Below are 22,026 nucleotides of genomic sequence, written 5' to 3'. Positions count from 1 at the left end.
ACATTTTGAAAATATCTTAATGTTTGTAATATATAATTAATATATTATTATAATATATTTTTATATATAATTAAATATCTATAATAATTTTTGATATTTTCAAATGTTTTATAAAAAATAGTTGCAGTATTACATTGTTATTACACAATTTCTATATCTTTTCCTAATAAGGAAATATTTAAGTATACATAGGAATGCTTTACAATGCAAGATGAAAAAAAAACAATTTTTTTTTTAAATATATTTCTACATATTCTTTTGATGTAATTTTTTATCTACTGCATAAATAAAAGATTTCTTATATTATTAAATGCACATTTTTCAATAGAGATTTAAACAATATAGATTAAAATTAATAAATAAGTACTATGTGCATATATACATATTCATTCAATCAAACTCAGGTATATCATCGAAAGAATAGCCAGGTACTTTTTGATATGCTAAAATAGCTACTCTCATATGATAAGCTCCTGGTATAAACATCAAGGCCCCTAAAATGATCATTGGCCACATGCGATCCGAATACTGCAACATACATACATATAATGTATATAAACAAGAGATTTTGTTTTTTCTACAATATTTATAACTTTAGCAGATTTTTGTATTCTCTCTATGTACTTTTAGATTTTTATATTTAGGAGACAATAATTAAATTCTATACTATATTACAAAATATATTATTAAATATACAATTACAATTTTACATAACGGTAATATATAATCATGAAAGAAATCTTACTTTTGAATCAATGTGTCCACTCACAATCAAACTTCCCATAATAAGCATAATGGTTCCTCCAACAAATAGAAGAGCCGCTAATGTAATAGCCTTCCATGGTATCTTCACTGGTGGACTTACAAACTATTTAAAGAGATTAGCTTTATTATTATTCTTGTTAATTATATGAAATAAATATTTCAATCACGTACCACAAGAAATGTACTTAAAGATAGATAAATTATCATCAATATACAATAATGCAAATATGCTGTATTTTATAATTTTATTGTTATTTTTACATACTTGTGAATCAAAGAAACCATTGTCGGTTTCTGTAAGTTGTGTGTAATCCACGTTGCCAAATTGTCTGTCACTCTGAACTTTCTTTCTGCACATACCCACTTTATGAATATAATCTGCGAAAAGATATTTTATTTTTTTTATTTGATGCAAATAATACTTGTATGTATAATCCTATTACTAATATTATACTTTTATAATTGTAACTTAGTAAATATATTTTTATAATTATACAAGTAATTTTAAATCATACTCTTTCAAAATCATCAAGTGGCTTAAAAATTATATAAAGAACAAATTATATAAAGAAATACGTTATTTAAGGAATTTACTATTCATATCTTTTTAATCAATATGTAAGCTATAAAAATTGAATTTTTTTATATATTGGCTTATATATCTCTCTACTTTTTTCAATTCTGTAACAGTGTCAATTGTTAGACATTTAATTATTTGTCTATCTTATGTCATATATTGCGACAATAAATAATAAGCGCTATTACCATCAAAATTATTTCGCAATACTCATGTTTGTTGTATGTTGAACATAGAACATAATTCTTGCTTGTGCATAAAATTGTACACTAAAATCGTTCAAAATATTTATACCAAACGTATAATATCGTTATCATTTATGACGCAACTTTGACAACATGTAGGTACAAGGTACAGTGACAGAAACTGTGTCGGCGATAAATATTGTTTAACGAATTGCTTGAAGATGGCATTACCGTATCTACTGTCCACCGCTGCTATCTATGGCTAAAAATGCAACCAGTTATAAAATCTCCGGCGGGAATAAAACGTAGAAAAGGAGAGATGAAAGGCAGAAGATTTTTCAGCAAATGTAGAATAAAGTTCATTACCACAAACAGGTAATGAAAAAACTTATATATTCAAGATTTGCTTTATATATTGATAAGATTAATCATGTCATTCTCTGAATAAGATATTGATCATTCAGATCTCTTAGAATGACCGTCAGTAATAATAGTATAATAGTACCTAGTCAAAATTATAAATCACTTTATTGTCAAATTAATAAATGTGCAATATACAAAAACTAACTTCTTTTAGCATAGAATGGAAATTTTTCTTTTTATAACAATACAATAGAAGAACCCTAAAGTCTATCATTCAATGCCAAGCAATAATAGACAATATAAGAACAGAAAATGACACAGGCAAGAAAGAAACAGATGATTTTTTCTCTCTTTCTTACCTATGTTATTCCCTGTTCTTATTCTCTATTGTCTGGCATTGTGTGATGGGCTTAACAGCACACGTATTCAAAAGATGTTTATAATGACCATGTGTGCTATTAGAGAGCACACATGTTCAAAAAATGTTTATAAGAGATCTATAGAATGTTAAAACATTTTTTAACATCCTATGGATCTTTTATAAACATCTTTTGAACGTGTGTTAGCGAAATTGCATGAGACTAAGACATTTTTTAAATATAAATGTTTAACAAGTTCTTAAACATTTATCTTTAGAAAATGTCTTTGTTAGCCTCAAAGAAATTGCATGTAATTTCTTGTATTATATTAAAAAGTATAAAAAATGTATTTTATATATATAAAACATTAATTTTGTAAATTAAAAATATTTATTTTATAAATTAATATAAAATTTATAATTGTAATTATTATTATTATTATTATTATATTATTAATATTATATAAATTGGATAAAAAGCGCAAATTGAATAAAAAGTTCTGTGCAAATAAAATTATGAAAAACTATGTATCAAATATGATATTAAAATATCAGTTAAATATTATATATATATATATATATATATATATATATATATATATATATATTTTATTTACTGTCATATTTGATACATAGTTTTTCATAATCTTATTTGCACAGAATTTTTTGTTCGATTCGCGCTTTTTGTCTTATTCATCTTATAGGGATTCTTATTCTGCTATCAATTATATTATATAATATATATATCCAATAATCGACACTGTTACAGAATTGAAAAAAAAGTAGAGAGAGATATAAGCCAATATATAAAAATTATAAGTCAATTTTTATAGCTTACGTGTAGTATTTGAGTATCATCAATTGCGAATAATGTTTATGTACCATGATGTTTATACAATTATTAATTTTGGAAAAAAAACCAATGAAAGATGTGACAGATGTCGATGTGGAGTGAATGAAAAATTTTTCGTTGAAATTATTTGACAATTATGATATCCGCCTACCATGAAGAATAGATTTCTATTCTTCATGCCACTTACGTAGAATTCCAATCTTATTCTCCAAAGGCATTCACAGTAATCGATCAACTGTAACTATCGGTTAAAATATAAATATAGGAGAATCAGATTATGTAACTCTTCTTCGATGTTGATGTCAACGCGATGTCGTCAAGAGTCACTCTCGTTATTTTCCGCTGCGGATTAGAATTATGGAGTGATATGATTGTGATATGCAATGTCGCTCACTGATAGATGAATCTTGAGGTTAGAGCCATTACATAGTATAAATTAAAATATTACACGGGTCTCTTGTGTTACTCATACCGAATATGGAATTCCGGTAGCCTGGCATAGCGATCAGCGTTGCACGTGCTGCTCGTTGACATAGCAGACTCTAGACCTCGAGACTTTCGGCGAGTTTGCTTGCCAATCAGACACGGATCGATCTGGAAGAGTACAGGAGGCTGTGTTTCGCCCTGCGTCGCGATACTGATGACAGTGCCATGTTGGGATGGAGGGTGGCTTGCACCCCAGGATGCGCAGTAAATACTGAGCATCTTTATAAACGATAAATGTCAACGAAAATCGTTGATCAAATCAAGGACGACATGCCAATCAAATTCCATCGATAAATAATGCCTGACGATTTATGAATTGCTACTTCTTGTAATTTTACGTAAACTTTAAATTAAAAAAATGACATATATGCGAAGTAGCAGTCAATAAAGTGTTGATAACTATAGAATAATCCAAAATATGTTTAATTTATATTGAATTTAATATAGATTGATGTAAAATTTACTCTGTTTCATGTGTTGATCCATTTATTGAAACACGTAAACGAATTCTGTTAAAAAAACGAGATAAATTATCATCATGTAAGCTGACTTCACGATTTCACTGTTGAAACAAATGCATATAGAAATTACAAGTATAACAATAACACTGAACAATATCTTGAAAATACCATGTGCTTTCACGTTTCGTGATTCTATATCGTAAAACGAATTTCTTTCAGCTATTTTGTATAATAACAATATTCGTAGCACAGCCTTACGTAAAGCGCATTGTCGTTTATACACTTATCGTCTTGACAATGAGTTAGCAAGTTACAGTAGCATAATTCGAAAGAGTAGCAATTAAAAGAAAAAAAATAATAAGAAAAATAGTAGATACGAATGTATGTGTGATACACGTTCTTCGTATAAATTACAAAATTATGCACAGAAGGAGGCCTCGTTGGTAATCGCGTTTTAATGTTATTTTATACATACGAGCGAAAAATACATTGATAAATAAATTTATGTATATATAGTCTTTTGTATCGTCCTACTCGTTTTATGAGTGAATTTACTATCGATTCTTACCACACTTAAGGAGACAAATATTGCATCTCAAACTATGAAACGTACAAGACGCTATATTATCCTGCAGAGCTTATATACGGAATATACTCCATTAAAATTGCTGATTTTATTTATGCTTATTCGAGCTTTTATTACAACTGCATGCGTTTTTACTGTATAATATATGTGACTCGATTTCACATGATTTTTTTTTTTTTTTATTTTGCGCTCCTCTTATTTTAATCTTTTTCTTTCATCTAGTAGTAGCATATTAATATAAATTTATTTTACAACGTGTGTACAGAATTTTAATCCGCACATTGTGGAAGCGCTTTGTCTACCCATTTATTTATATTACATTTTAAACATATAATTGATCGTGGAGCATAATTATGCATTTGCTAATAAAGTCTTTCTTTTACAGAAAAAAAAAGAACGCAGAAAAAATACAAAGAGACGATATGAATTCTTTATTTAAGGAATTGATTCGAATTTATTGTATATATTAACCGCGATAATTTTTCTAATAAATTTATGACACATATGCGACAGCAAGATGTACGCGCGCGCGCAATCCTGGGCTTCTACTCCAACTATACTTTTTTGAAGGTAGAAGCAATGCGGGGAAACTCTGCAGCTCTGTGCGCAACGAGGCCTTTAAGTATACATATACCGCATCAGAATTATCCCTTTTATTCATTTCAATCGTTACTTATTGTAATTGATGCATGTATGCATAATTTTCGTAAATTTTTTTTCCTCATTTGCATTAGCCAAACTTGTCACAATTTATCTAGCTGAGATTTATTGTCCGCGCTTTATGAATAAAAAAAGTACAAGTCTGGACTTTGCGGAAAAATTTTACCGTTTTTAGAATTAAGTAGCGATATGAATAACTCGCGTGTACGTTGCTTTCGAGCATCATCTTCGTATTAATAATTAAAAATTTGTATGGCTCCCTTTACAGAGACAATCACCCGTGTAATTGATTGTGGATCTGATAAAGGAGCGCGACGTCTCTTCCTTCTTCGATAAAAATGACAGCTTAAGAAAAGAGCTGACTCAGCTTAGTCTCGGATTACTGGACTACAACGTTATTACGGCCCTGTAGGTCTTTCAAGGGCACCTCGTGTTTGAATCGCGGCACTGTCGGCGTTACTACGCCTGCGTGTCATCATCCCGACGGCGCTCGGTGCATGGAGGACGACGATGGCCCAGGCGCGGCAGTGCGGGTTCAGGGGGCGGCGAGGGTGGGTGCCTCCTTCGTTGGAACTACAGCCCCTTGACAACAGCCCGCGACCATTCTCACCCTCGGCGGCAAACCCGTACGCCTTGCACACGTAGTAGTTTCGCACATTCGGCACCGCGATCAATCGGAGGTAACAGTGCGATCAATCGACGATCCCAGTGTACGAACGTCGCCGTCGTCCTCCTCTCCAAGAGGAGGATCCGCGCGCGGCGTGCTCGGACGACTCAGGCTCCCGCTCGTTCAGGTAAATCGATTCTTAAAGCATTACGTACATGCAATTTGGCGGATTTAGCGCGAGATGTAAGCGGCAAGAGAGATCGTATGGCACGTCGGTTAGCGCGACGTGGAGATACGTATAGCGATGTGTAGCCTTCAGATTGGACCAGTCTTGAAAGGAAAGGGGGGTTAGAGGTGTTAAGAGGGGACCGGGAATTGCACAACACGCGCAACCGGCACCGCTTGCGGTCTCGTGACTAGTGACATACCGGCGGTTTGAAAATGTATCTCTAAAGCGAGTGTGTTCTCATCTCCGATGGCAATCACTCACGCGATGGCCCACTACTACCCTTGTAACTTGCAAATTCCGCGTCAAAGTATCGCTATTCTCTCGCGTTACAACTCGGATATATCAACGATGAGAGCTTTGCTCCTTCGTATACTTGCACAGTTTCATTATCACACCTGATGATTATAGTTCAAAGTGTTCCGTACACTTTCACTGTGATTGTGAATCAAATTCCTGCTCTTTTCATTTCTCCAATCAAATACGCACAGACAAGAACTAAGTAATTTGAGTGTACAATTCGAATGATTTTTTTTTTTTTTATCTTTTATAAAGTTTATTATAGTAGTTATTTATTATTAGAATTATTTAATAAAAGCACATAATAAAGATTAGGCGATTCTCTTTCTAATTTCGCTCACGTCAACTATCGTGCTCGCCTAACCAGAGTCTATATAACAAATGTGGGTGGAAATTTCTTTAGCAATGCATATTATATTTTGCAGTTTGAATTGTGGTAGGAATAAATTTACGAAATTGTACACTTAATCAACGATTGGAATATTTATCTGGAATATATTACTTGCCTCACGATTATTGCAATTTTCGCAGCGTTTCATCCAAAACAATTTGCAAGAGTTAACGTGATGTATGCACCGGTAATATACATGTATATTTTATTTTAATAATTTGTCCGATTTACCAGCTTTATCCAGTTTTTTATCCTTTGATGTAAAGCAGTAATGAATGTCTCGTTTTTTTTATGTATTTTCTATATAAGCGATAATTGGACGTTCGATTTAGCTTGCGCAACGCAAATTTAACGTGTCTGTTGGATCAGTTACATCGTAATCCTACAAATTTTAAGATTATACGCGTCGTTAAAACAAAAGAAGCCCTTTACTGTACGAGGAAATTTTACAAAGGTTATGCTGACCTACATTGCGCTAAACACGCGCTTAAATACTGCCAATATTTCTTCTGTATATTCGCAGAAATTATTATAAAGTTATTAAATTAATAAAAAAAAGAGACAAACTTTTCGATCGATTCCGCATTTCCTTCAGTATAATAATAATACACTTAATTAAGAGTACGTTATAAATTTGATTTTATTTACTCGCATTTATTCTTACATATCGATAATAAATGTTTTTACTACAATTTTTTTATTATCTTATAATAAAATATGGATAGAACATTCAGTAACGTGTTATGCGGTATAATGGTGGAATAAATCGTATAAATGCGATAAAGTTTATAGCATTCCGAATAAATCGCCAAATTGTATTTTATACTAATCTTATATCGAGAGTTCAATTGTGTTTAACAAGAATAAAAATTGACTTAAAGAGTCTAGTGAGGTTTTGAATGCACATTGCATGTGCATTGAGTAAGGCCTTGAAGTTCAAATTATAGATTGTTCAATAATAATATACATTAACACCAAGCTCGTCATATTGTTCGCCATTCATAATTATACATAAATATTTCGCTGATATGCATCAGTCCACAGTCCACGGAAACTGAAACCCGTGTAGCGATATATATAATGAACAGGTGAAGCCTCGCGTTGCGTGCCTTTGCTAATATATTACACACACAACTTTTTTTCATACATTTTCCAAGTGTCACGAACAAATAATTTAGCATCCTTGAAAAGTTATATATTAATTTTTTTTTTTTCATCAAAATTAGATTAGATAGATAATATATTGATTACGTATAAAAGTAGAGCTATAAATTATGTATTTCCAAAAGCAATTTCGAGTTAATCGCCACTTTATTTCTGACATTTATAAGAAGACTTGAAAGTTTACAATCTTTCACATTCACGTAATAATCTCTCGGTAATTAGTTTCAGCATGGAGTGTCCCGAAGCAGTAGAACGAGGTCGGAATTTTCGTCTACTCGCTGAAGAAGAGCTGTCTAATCTTTTAGATTTTCTTACGGGATACTTGCCTGATTCGTTAAAGGTATGTATTTTCTGCAACTATTCATTTTTTATTGCAAAATATGTTTTTTTTTTTTTTTTACACTTGCGATTCGTGCAATTCAAATATTGAATTCCTCGTAAAATATATTTCGTAACCGGAAATATTTCTCATATATCTTTGGTAATAACGACGTGATAGAAATATATTTTTTTAAATACTCTTATTTTTACTTTTATTAAGGAATCTCATTATATAATTAGACTTATATATTGTTAAAGCAGTTTACATCTTTCTGTCGTTACTTCTGTCCTCATTAGTTTATAAAATAACAATATATTCAGTGTAAGACTATATATATTATAAAACATCATCAACTTTTAATTTGATGTTGATGAAAGTGAGAAAAATATTATACAAGAGAATAAAAGTTGTGATGTGCATAGCAATAAAAAGCAAATAAACATATATTTGCAGTTATATATAAATTCCATCATATACTCTATTTTTTTTTCTCATTACTATATTCGTCGAGGATTTTTATTCTTGTATAATATTTTTTCCACTTTCATCAACATCAAATTAAAAGTTAATGACGCTTTATAGCTGTTACACTAAATATGTTACTTTATAAGCTGCAAGTGAATGCAGAAAGTGGGAATGTTTGTTACAAAAAGTGTAAAATAACGAAGCCTGGCTCTCATGTTGCAATCTCGCTTTCGGTGACCTTTCAATCGTACTATAAATATAAATATATATATATATAATATTTCTGCTAAAACGTCGATTGTAATACTATCATATAACAAATATTTTCACTTTTATTTCTCACAAAAAATGTTTAACAAACTTTCGAAATTGTAGATATTTTACAATTGTTTAGTTTTTATTTTTGTAGAAAATTTACTTTTTCTATTAAATTTAATTATTTGCATTTTCCAAAGTCGTCTCGTTAAAAGGTTAAACATATTGAAAATTTTATGTTTGTAAGCTCTAAGGAGGAGAAAGAGAGGAGAGAGAGACATTGCGTTCATCAAAGATAGTTAATTACTCCATTCAGTGTGCAAATTAGCCTCCGTTTAGTCTGTAAACGACCCCAGCCTCCGCTGCGAGCAATAAATTGAACTAACGACTATTTTGCCGATCAATAATACAATTGAAAGGCCGCCGAAAGCGAGTTTACAGTACGAGAGCCGGGCTTCATTATTTTACAAGCTTTGTAATAAATATTCCCACTTTCGGCACCTTTTTTGCATTCGACGTTTCATTCGGCTTAACAACAAGGCATCTCGAACTCAATATAACTCAACATATACATGTAGGACGTGAAAAAACGTATATTGAGAAAAAATTCTTTTATACAGACAATAGATAACTTTGAAACTAACAAGGAGTAAAAGGATCGAAATTGGATTTATCGTTTGCTTCTTGCAATATTTGCTATCTCATTTGACACCGAGATCTTGAGAGATGACATGGCCGTGATAGAGGGAGAAAGAGAGAGATCGGTTTACTCTCGAGGGACCAACTTGGCGCTTCGGGGATAAGATTACCGTCATAGAGAGAAAGCGCAATGCCTAAATCGCGTCGTAACCTGGTCCAAATGCCGATAGTTGTAAAGGGTCAGGGTTAAGATTTGCGTTGTACGTCATATATATATTGTATATACATCTTATTATGTATGCTGCAAATCTTTTATGCGGTGAAAGTAATACGTCGAATATTATAGAAATAATGCTCAAATATTTGTAAAACTCGATCGATCGTTGCACAATACCGGAATAATCAATAACTATATAATGAATTTAATTATTTACTACTTATTGAATCGCTCGTTGACTAGTAAGTATTAAACCTGCAGCAGCGTAGCAATATATAGTGACATTAAATTTAAATGTTTAAATATTTCATATATTTATATTAATTGGTTAAAGTAATTAGTTATCAAACAAATCTCTGCTTTTTTATTTTAATCATAAAAAAAATATGAAATTTTTTAATAACAAGAAATATTTCTTTATCAAGAAAATCAGCTTGGTGTAAAAAAGACATATATATATATATTTAACCGCTTATTCTACGATATAACTATCAAGAGTATATATTTAATGGATCGATATAAATAATTGCATACACCTCTTTATTCTTGTTTTTCATTTCATCAACATAAATCTCAATATTTTGTCAATTCAATTAAATTATGAAAAACAAACTGCGAAAGTTAAAAAAATAACTTTTTTATTTTTTTTTAAATGATTAATTTTTTTAATTAAATACATATTTAAATCTAACAAAACATGAACCATTTCATGAAGCGATGATTGTATTACTTTTTCTTTTTTTATTTTATTAAAATCATCAGTTGTTTATTTCACACAATATTAAAATAATTGACTTCCTCTTCTTTTCCCTCTATCCTTTATCTAGTCTAATCTTGTTTCTAATCTAACTAACGCCAGCCTGCGAAAATATCAATTGAAAAAGCTTCGTTCTGCAATTCTTTCATTCTGCAATTATTAAATGCATCAACATTATGACGCGCGACCACGCTACCTGAATAAAAAAAAAAAACCGTCGTGTATCAAAATCAAGGCCAGGGTCGTTGCTTGCACACGTCGCGGTCATATTACTCGCGAATCACCGCAGTGCCGATCTCGTGACCTCGCTCACGACCACGAGGTATTAACATCGAATTTTCCCTTTTCGGTATCACGGAAAAAGAGAAATCCGTGACAATCGACATTAGTCGATAATCATGAACGCAGTCGGCGTTTCGTAAGCTCTAACGTTGTCATGAAATCACATTTGAAAATCACATTTAGGCAAAAGTCACGACGATATCGTGCACCCTAAGAAAGACAAAGGTGATTCGTATTATCAATTTATTGATTCGATTATGTAAACGGTCACGCTAAATCCTAAAGTTATATATATTTTCGTCTCACGATAGATAAACGAGGAGCAGGCTTGTTTTCAACGTGAAAGGTCGCAAGGTTCGGTTTTCAATCGCCGCATAGTCGTGCCCTACAAAGGGAGATATGTATTGTTGAATCGAACAGGCTGTCTCGCGTAGCTTTTCCATCGTCGCATCGTCTCTCCCCGCTAGTCTGGCGTCAGAGAGAGAGAGAGAGAGAAAGAGAGAGAGAGAGAGAGAGAGAGAGTGAGTTATATCAAACCAGAAACCAATCAGGCCGCTCGCCTGACAAATTATTTATAGAAAAACAAGTAAGTAGCGTAGGTGGACGCGGTATATGGTACATAATACTCGAGGGAGATAAGGAGAGTAGCTTGGTAGAAAACACGTCGCGGCGATCACGAGCGGCATGTATTTGTTGCGGGGATCAGTCATCGGTAAACTCTGACGATACGGTGCATGCAAAGTGCATCGATTACATGCTACATGTGCAGCGACGAAAAAGCAATGTGTGCAACATTACGTGTGCGTCAGGATACGATGCGACCTTGACCCCTGAACACCTTTTCGCCGCTCGTTGTAGGAACCGGTATGTGTCTGCGGTTTATTCCGGGATAAACTGCAGGGGCCTGCGCACAATCCTTTTCGTGCCGACTCGGTCTAATAATGTTTATACAGCACGACGTCGTTAACTCTTCCGGATCACTTTCGCGAGTCCCAAAGTAACACGTGGATCAAATCGCATATGTCGGACGCATGCAACGTCGCGTATATTATCAATAACGGCACGCGAAAATCATAAGGTACGATATGTATCCGAGAGAGAGAGAGAGAGAGAGAGAGAGAGAGAAAGCTCCATCTCCTTTAACAATCCTGACCTGACAGAAAGCACACGAGTAAAGTACGAGCTGGGTATTTATTTACCAGGGAAAATAGCGATGCGAAGAGGGCAACGGTATCGATGAGATGGAAATCTAAGCAATGTTCTAAGTCAGAGTACGCTAGAGCAAGCAAAGAAAGTTTGCATGGCTTCGATGTAGAACGTCGATCCAGAGTAACTCTAGGTAGTAGGTAACTCTACTTCTATAAAACACGTATTATAAAATATAGCAATTCTTATTCAAATTGGAACGATAATTGTTTAATATATATTATTGTATATAAATTAATAAATTAAATTCAAATTCCTTCTCTAAAGTTGATGAAATTCTCACTAGCAACTAGCGATAGCGAATCTTGAAATTGTCATGATTTTTTTATCATCGTGAATACTCGCGATATATGGATGAAGTAATGACTTTGTGCAATGATTCGTAAACGACTGCGGTACGATTATCATATCGCCGTTAACCTTTGTGGTTTGTTTACGGTTCTCAAAGTGATTTAAGCATGAACATTACTTTGGATATATGAGCCATAATACAATCGATGGTTGCGTTTATGTATATCTCATGTTATAGGATAATCAAAATTCTATAGCTTTTATAGCCCTTTCCTTGGATATTTCGTTACAATTCTCATTCCAGCATTCTAAAATATATTGTTTTTTTTATTGTTATATAATAATTATAATATTATAAAGTTTATTTTCAAGATGATTTTTTTTAATTTTGATATTATCCGATGTTTCTGTTCGCACATTATCTGAATTAAAAATAGAATTACGTTTCATATATTTATTTTATTTCGAGATTTATCTAACATTTACAAGCGAAAATGCACAGACAAATATCATGTCGTGAAATCATGTTGCATGTTGCGAATTTTGGTACAGTATTAAATATGGTGCCACCTCCCAATGTCGATTCAACAATATTTCATAGATATCGATCAAATGTGAAGCTATATTTGAAATAATTTTAAATAATTTGTCGATTTAACAATCTTCCACCGTTTCTTACATTTGCATTATCAATCTTTGTGGTTTGATATCGATAATCTCTTTCTGTCTCTCTCTTCTCTCTTTCTCTCTCATACACACATTATGTGTATATTAATGTATATTAATGTTTATTAACGTGTATATTACGCAATATCTCAATATGTAACTTTTAACTGTTGCGTATAAACTTTATATATTTTGAAACATAAGAATATACGTATAAAAACCATTAATTTTTAACGAAATAGTCTTTTTATATATTTGTATGATTATAATATTCTTGATTAAAATTAATGTCATTATAAGTTGATTTTTTTACACATGATTTTATTTAACAGATAATTCTTACAATAAGTATAATAAATAAATTCTTGTTAAATAAAAATAATATATCTATAAAGATAATATTGCTATGTTATAGAAAATGTACAAGGATTGTGTATTTAAATCGATAAAAAGTACATATTGTATTGTGCATGTTTGTATCACAGGCTGTTAATAGCTACATCGTAATAATTAATAAGGGAAACTTTTTCATAAATAATGTCAATATACGTACGCATAGAGCTTTCTTTAAATAGAAAATTTGTTCACAGAATAATGAAATATGTGTGTAGCTTAATAAGAAATGAATTATTTTTTGTAAAATATGTAAAATCTTGAAAATAAAGCATGGACATTATTATTTTTTTCTCTATTTTTATAAAGTTAGATGTTGCATAAAGTTTTATTGAAACACGTGTGTTTATTTATAGAATATATATTTTATAACAACTATTCGTCTAAATATCAAACGCGTTTATAAAAATATTTTACACGATTCTTACAATCCGTATAAAAATAAGACGTTCGAGTTGACGTCAACTTGGTAATTCGGAAAGTCTAAAGGAGCTGTCGTGTAAAAGTGCAATTACTTTTATCGATCCTTTCTATCTAAACTGCATTAACATCACTACTCACTACTTTATCCTCTATTATGCTATTTTTGGGTGAGATTTATACATTCTTTGTTTCGCTCGTTATTTTCATTTGGTGTATTCAATCAAGAAATTCTTGATTGTGACAAAGCACTTAATATTTGTTTAAAATAAATTTCAATTGCATCATATAAAATCTAATTTTTTATATGTTTAAAAACAAGTGTGTGCACACACAGTTTTTGGTCAAAATAAAGTATTTCATTTACAACGAGAGATAGATTTTTTTCTAAATGGTTACTTTATAAAACTCAAGGCCTTGTGATATTGTACTATCTTCTTTTCTTTATTTTTCCGCTTTCCCTTTATTTTGACAATTTTCTAAAGAATATCTATAACTTTTTTATAACTCTACGAGTAAAATTGATGAGATAAAAAAAAATTTTTTCTCTTCACCTCAATATAAATGCCACTTTCTCTCTTGTCGTCTTTCTCCTTTATTCCACATTTTATAAAGTTAAGTTAATATAAAATATATATGTTAGTCCACTTTTTATGAAAACATGTTTTTTTATATAGTAAGTTATATGTAAAATATAGTACTTTATATTATTAATTTAAAAGACAGGAGAATATCTTTCATATTAATATTATATTATAATTTCTTACAGTTTCATCAAACTGTATTAACTTACATGCGGGATAGAGTCTGGGAATTCCATTTCTACGTGGCCAACGATTGGCCTGAAGATGCAATCTGCTTACATTTCCCCGGAATGACGTTATCTGTAAGTATAAATTAAATTTATGCTGTGATTTAAGATTATATGAAGGAAGTTAGTTCGATGTAATCTTAAACAAAAGTTCTAATTTCTAACGACGTTACTTACCGTAATACATTCTCGTTCTTACTTTTTTAATTACATCCTTGTATTTCAAAAAGATTATTTTTGCCTTAAACTTATCTAATCTAATTTATATCGCACTTGTGATTTGTATTTTATACAATATAATCTCTTTCCTGGCAACGAGATACATACGTTAAAGATTGAAAAAAAATGAGCTCGAGTGTAATACTGTAAATACATGGAAATGTAATTTCTCCGGATTATTGAATCGTTAATTCGCGAGGTATCGCATATAGTGAAAGAAAACGAAGAAAGCTTGCCACAAAAATTCCTTGCTACAAGTATCAGAAACTCATTATTCCGAGCACGCCATTTCTCAATACAGGTTGCAAAAAGATGGGTTTGGCCCATATTCTATAAGTTTGGCTATTTGCCAGACTTTTCTATCCTTGTTGTCGCCGTTGACGCGAGTCGCGATTCGCGATTCGTCTAATATCAGTCCTCCAAAATTATTTTGCCTGTGCTCTTTAGTTAATTATTACCTCCGCAGTACCATAAATTCAGTAACCGTTGATTATTAAGTTTATGTACGTAATACTCTTTCTCACAACATCGTACCACTGCATCGAAGAATTACGATGTATCCTCTGACATTTAGCAACCGCGTTGATTCATTCACGTTCGTATCGCCAGTTCGATGTTAAGAATCCGTTTTTCGACAACTATTAAGCGCGTGTATTTTTTGGCACAAATTCAGAGTATAAACGTTTTATACGTTTAATACAGAACACGTGTCATTAACGCATCTCAAAGTATCAAATATATATATTTCTACAAGCTCTTATAAAGCTGGGAAAATGCCACGGCAACAGCCATAAATAACTCGTTAAAGTTTTACAGATTCCCAAGTCATTCTTCGCTCATGCTGTATATTTTTCTGAATGTTAGACAGTTACTACAGATGCTTTAATCGCGTCTTCCGTTGTGCTTCCAGCCAAACGGTTTGGTGTACGAGAGCGTCGGTGTCTTCTGTCCGAATGATCGGCTCGAACTGCTTCGTCTTCTCCGAGAGGAGGACGTTCTAATAGACTGGTCGAGATCTTTGTACATTAATTTCGTTCACTGCGATATCGCCGAGGAGTTAACGCGTCTTTACGAAGGTACCGGTACCATTGAAACGGTCGTGGGTGATGTCTGCGCGTGCGACGACTTCGAGCAAGAAGAGGAGAAAAGCCAGGACGAGAGACCTGATTCTGACGTCCAGGTATTGCCTCTCAAGAGCGAGCATGCCGAAGGAATACACGAATTATATCCGGCGAATGACATGGAGTGCCACGAGCTCTTCCTGCGACTCATTGGGACATTACCTGCGGCGGGTGTGTTTGCAAAGGGTAGCTTGGCTGCTTGGATGGTTCAGTCCTATTACGGAGCTATGTTCTCTATGCAAACCAAACCGGAATATCGTAGAAAAGGTTATGGGACGAAATTAGCAAGGTACGCAAATTTTGACCTTTAAACGTTCAATGCTTGCAACGCATGATAACGCCAATGATAATGACTTTTGAAAAGATCTCCATGTTATGATACTTTACATTTATAAATATATCAACCTGTTTGTAATCCAATTCTATTATATATATATATATATATGTGTGTGTGTGTGTGTGTGTGTGTGTGTGTGTGTGTGTGTGTGTGTAACAAAGTTAAAATATATATGATAAAATATAGGCGTTGTTCAAAATTTTTAGGTACCTGACGAAACGCGTAGCCGAGAGAGGGTATTACCCGTTTGTAGTGATACGTCCAGAAAATGAAGCCAGCCAAAGTCTATACAAGAAACTGGGCTTCAGGCGGCTTTATCAACTCGTTCGAATGACTTTTATGCCTTTCATGTGGCAAGAGAGTGAGAATGACTCAAATATTCTTAGGGATAATTTAGAGAACGCCGTCAAGCAGCTTACAATCGAGCAGAGGGTAATAACGGCTCTGCGCGATCAGGAGGAAAGTGAGGAAACGATACGAGATCTTACGGGAACCACAGAGGATGAGTCAATTGTCAAGTCCGAAGGGGAGGAAGAAGGTGAGGACGAAGGCGCCAACGAAAAAGAACCTCTTGAAACTATCGAGGAACAGCCTGAGGAGAGGATAAATACCGCGGAGGACAACGATGCGGTAGTTGATGATGTACCGGAAATTGTGGAAGTTAACGGCTCTTGCGATGGCGACGAATAAATTTATAGGGAACGTTTATAGCGATAAACGCGACGGTCCATAATTTACGTTTTGTTTGCTCGAAGACACGCTCTCTGCCACGGAACATTGATAAACAGTGAAACATTAGGTAAATCGCAAAATCGTAAAGTTCTGTTAGAAATGATATGCAAATACTTCTGCACACCTTTTCTAACAGCTACTTGTATCTATATTTAGTTTGATAGAAATAAACGTCCATATATAAATATTATAATAATAATTAATACGAGTGACACTCAAGACAATGATTCTGTGAATAATATAACATTATATTTTTGAATTATTATCGAAGATTAATTGAAATCACAACAATTTTGAAATGAGAAATATCGTGTCGAACGGGAGTTTTTAGTTACATATTATAACGTGGATGTATATCACGTACAGAGAGCAGTTTTCTTCGAGCGATAAAAACGAAAGAGTCAAAGATAGAAAATATTTTAAGAGATTTCGATATTATTATGCATCGCGTTCGTGCGAGGCTTCTAGTTAGACAAGAATATTACGTACGAAGAATCAAAATTCCTCGTATGATTCCTCATATCAGACTCTTTCCAAAACGTCGTGAAAATCTCAGGAATTGGATATCTATGTATTTCTGAGTTAATATTATAATTATAATTATATATTTCATTAAAGTTTATGCGAATCCTATTATGTTGACAAATACATAATTTGAAAGAAAATTGTCGATGTTATCGATAATTTTTTGTAGCAATGCGTTTAGAAAAACGCACTTATTTAAAATATATTCAAATATTTCCAATGAAATTAAGTTAAATTTTACTCACAATGTAACAGTCGGCCATTTAGGCTTATAATACGCGTTTTTCAATATGTGTTCCTCGCTTACTTCGCCATAATTATTTATCATTAAAATATATGTATTTTATATATATGGCGCATTATATATATGCTATATGATATGTATTGATTAAAAGTATTTCGTATTAGTGTTTTACTACAGTATTAATTAATTATATATAACTAAATTTTACAATTGTATTGATTTCTAATTGCTTGATTTATAAATAAACAAGATTTTATTGATTTAGACTCATATTTCATGAATGTGTAAGTCTAAATCGACAGTAAAAATAGAGAACGTTAATTTTTATCAAATACAAAGTCTGCGAGGTGATTTAAACTGTGATTATAATTTTCATGTATAAAGTAGAATTTCGAGAGAAATATGACGAAGCCTCGTGCGATCTCGACACGCTTTCCTCAATTTAATAAAAGTAATTTGCTGTGTCGGTGTAATCATGCAGATACAAGTTATGAATAAGCTGTTTTTGATAAAAATTTGTCTCAATAATATTTTATATTCTCTCTTAAATTTACGTATATGTACGTTATACACATAATAATTAATAGATAAAAATAAAATTATCTCGGATAATTAAATATTTAAAATTACTTGTAAAATGATAATTCCGTTATAGAAAAAAAACGCTTTGCTTTGCAATTTTCTGCGCGCACCGTCACAGCGATTACCTTAGCGTGCGAGTTAATAATAATGATAATAATAATAATATTAATGATAACAAGAGGAGAAGAGAATCTTACGTGATTAATATTATTATTATTAATACATATAGTAATGGTTATATGATATACATGACGGATATGATATAAATACCGCGCAAAAAGGGAGTTTGACCGGTTCAGCTCCGTCCATCGGAAACCTCGAGATATCTTTAGATAGCTACTATTTGTATAATTTTTTCTACGTTTCATAGATGACTTATCAACAATAATAAGACGGGTAACATGTAAGAAATCTGGTTTCGAGTGGACGGAGTCGAGACGATCATATGACTCTTTTAAGGCCCCCTCCTCCCTTCACCTCATTCAAAAAAATTCCTCGTTTAATTCTGATTTTCAATATTATACCGGGGGCCAGCTGTGATACTTTACCCAATCCATTTACATTCTGGTCGCGGTACCAAATCTAGTCTAGGCGAAGATCAGTCGTTGTTAACGGTGCGCTAGAACTCGATCAATTTCATATACCTTTTGCGCGTTGCATTATCTCGAATTCGATTTCAATCGGACAGAGGGTTTATTCAGTATTCCGCACAAATAAACAATCGACATTATCTGTGGCGAATGTTAATAATACACGTATAAATAATGTCTATTTTCGTAATTATTCATTTAGTTCTTCTGAGATATCAGATATCTGAGATACTATCGAAAATAAATCAAATTAGCATGCAAAAAGTTCGAGCATTTCCGATCTCTCAAAAAATTATCAGTTTATGGATTTAGATCGTTCATTTTTTAATTTTAATTTTTGTACGTTAACGTTTCGCATGTAAATTCATTTCCGAATGACGGTTGAAGAGAGTTTGGCCATTACGGAAAATTCAAGAACTTCAATCATACTTAATTGTGTCAATTAAAAGTGTGATAAAGGTGTTTGCATCTTGTCGTTGCGTCATCACGCAATGATACTTGGCGTAAAAAAATGACCATTTTACACGCACATTTTGCTCGATGATTCTTCCAATTATTACAAATTATAAAATAAAATCATTTCTGTTTGTGATATCAGTATATATTTTAAAGCGTTGCAATATCTAATTTATATTATTTTATGACAAGATAGTAATACTAACTATGTATCGCTTCAAAAAAGCGTCAAAAAGCACACATATGTATTGCGATACGTGTGTACGATATATATTGTACAATTGAATTTTCCGCAATAGCCTTCAACTACATTTGCATTTTTATTGCATAGATTTAAATAAGCAAATCTGATCGTTCAGTTTCAATTCTATAAATAAGTTTATTTCCTCTGTAAGACTTGAGAGATTCTTTTACGCACAATATTTGATAGAAATTTTTGGATAAAAGAAATCATCTTTCGTCTCCGAAAACACTTTGAAGAATCAGTTTGTCTCCATTGTCAAACTGTCGCGATGAAAAATTGCGGGAATCATTAAAAGCGCGAAAAAACAACGAACTTATTACAACACTATACCAGCCTGTATGTAGAATGCTAATCCTAGCGCTGTGTTAATCAGTGTCTCGCGAATTAGGCCTAAACCTAAAATCTGCCTGAAGAGGCATCTGATACGTATGTAAATATAATATATATATATATATATATAATATATTCTCCTCTCTTTCTCTCTCTTTCTTTGTGCACGTTGCCTTTTATCGCAACAAAACAAGAACGTTTTGTCTAGAACAAACGCAAAATTAAACCTCAATCCTTATGAAAGTTATACGGAAAACGAAATAATTATGTAAAATGTTTCAAATCTATTTGTTATACCGAGCGATTACGAAGAAAAGAACCCTTGATGACGTAAAATACATTTTTTGTTGACTCGACCACAGCAGGCGATACGTAATGTGTATATCTGTGAGCGAGCGGAAACCATAAAGTGCGAAGAATCCGTAGTTTTGTGAGAAATGGATAATATTGGAAACTGGATAAAAGAGCCTTGGATAATAAATGGGACAAACAAATATGATTTTTTAACGATAGTGTCGTTTATTATGCATTTGATATCGCCACGCATTCATATCGCATGTTTATATTAGCATTTGCAAACAATGCATATACAATGCATTTTCTGCACAAAACATTAATTTATCTTGCACGAACAATATTAATTCAGTTAAATAAATCACTTGCTATAGAACGCTTTTGATAAACAATGTTAGTTTAACTCAGATTGATACATCTTTATTTTTTTTTTCCTAAATTTTATAAGATTTTATAAAGAATAAAAGTCTCTCTCTCTCTCTCTCTCTCTCAAATGATTTTTTTCTTCTTTTTTTAAACATATTTACAATAAAAATCGAATAGAAATTTATTCCGATACTGTATAAAGAACGCGAAGTGATTTAATTATTATAATAATTTAATTATCACTACCTAACTTAAACTTAACATATGCTATACTTTGCTTTAGGAAAAAAGTAGAGGTTAATTTTTAAATTTTCACTTTTCGATTGACAAACAATGCTAGACGAAATAAGAAATTCGCATGTTGTTTTATGTTAAATATGTATACATATTTGTTTTATTTTGCAAAACTTATCATCAGCATTAATTAGTGTCTAGTATAAATAATAAATTTAAAAGACACAGTATAACAATGTTCTTTTTTTTTAATATAATCATATTTTTTCAATTCGAATAATTTCGATAACGAGAAACGAAAGAAATAAATAAGTAAAAATCACTTTAAAGCTTTTCTGTCCGATATGAATTTGATGCGTTACTTTATATTAATTTCTAATCTCGTAATTTTATTTATTACATGGATTTCGTAGAACAGAGTAAAATACTTTTGCCTAAAAAAAAAAAAAATCGAACACGAATAATGCTTAGCAGTTGTGTCGTTACATTAATGTTTACGAATACACACAAATGCGAGAATAACAAACGATATATGTATCGGAACGCAGTAAATTAATCTTAAAATACTAACTGCAAACTGCAAATATGTATATATACACACACAATATACGTAGTAAATGATACGGCATTCACTCACTGAAGTCACGGTGTCACAGAAAGTCTTCGAGGATCGCTTCATTGCCTCCATGTTCTCGAAAAAGTGTCATCATTCGTAGCAACGCACGGTTTTCACACGTCGCACGATTCTTCGATAGGACTACATTGCCGAATATTGCTCGATGTGATGGCGAGTTACTCTCGATTCCTGGCGGATACGCGATGAATGCGTATTTACTCCATACGCAAAAGCCGAAACAACAAAGATATTACGCGGCGCACGATCACGCAACGACTACGAGCTACGAGCTACGAGCTACGAGCGACGAGCGACGAGCGACGAACGAGAAGGACGAATGCGCCTGTAAGCGAAGAGCGACCGTCGCGAACCACGAACACGAAGAGAATGCCGAGCGAAACGACAGGTGACTGGTGACTGGTCGACGGAC

General features: G+C 32.4%; 1 protein-coding gene across 3 annotated transcripts; it reads right to left on the bottom strand.

Annotated features, from left to right (window-relative positions):
- Positions 1-122: 122 nt before the first annotated feature.
- On the bottom strand, positions 123-21,993 carry LOC140671858 (transmembrane protein 230). Of its 3 annotated transcripts, XM_072903526.1 has the most exons (5): positions 21,618-21,993; positions 14,689-14,779; positions 1,031-1,143; positions 746-868; positions 123-528 (listed from the first exon to the last, which is right to left on the bottom strand). In XM_072903526.1, the coding sequence occupies exons 1-5, from the start codon at positions 21,666-21,668 to the stop codon at positions 391-393; spliced, it is 516 nt and encodes a 171-aa protein (XP_072759627.1). In that variant the 5' UTR covers positions 21,669-21,993; the 3' UTR covers positions 123-390. The 3 variants fall into 3 exon arrangements, with proteins under 3 accessions (XP_072759627.1, XP_072759629.1, XP_072759630.1); XM_072903528.1 differs by lacking the exons at positions 14,689-14,779; positions 21,618-21,993 and adding an exon at positions 3,574-4,000; XM_072903529.1 differs by lacking the exons at positions 14,689-14,779; positions 21,618-21,993 and adding an exon at positions 1,531-2,015 and having other exon boundaries at positions 128-528.
- Between the last annotated feature and the right edge of the window lie 33 nt (positions 21,994-22,026).

The sequence above is a fragment of the Anoplolepis gracilipes genome, chromosome 12, assembly GCF_047496725.1.
Source record: "Anoplolepis gracilipes chromosome 12, ASM4749672v1, whole genome shotgun sequence".
Classification (NCBI taxonomy): domain Eukaryota; kingdom Metazoa; phylum Arthropoda; class Insecta; order Hymenoptera; family Formicidae; genus Anoplolepis; species Anoplolepis gracilipes.
Note: the sequence above shows the minus strand (reverse complement) of the source record. Positions and strands in the feature narration are given on the sequence as shown.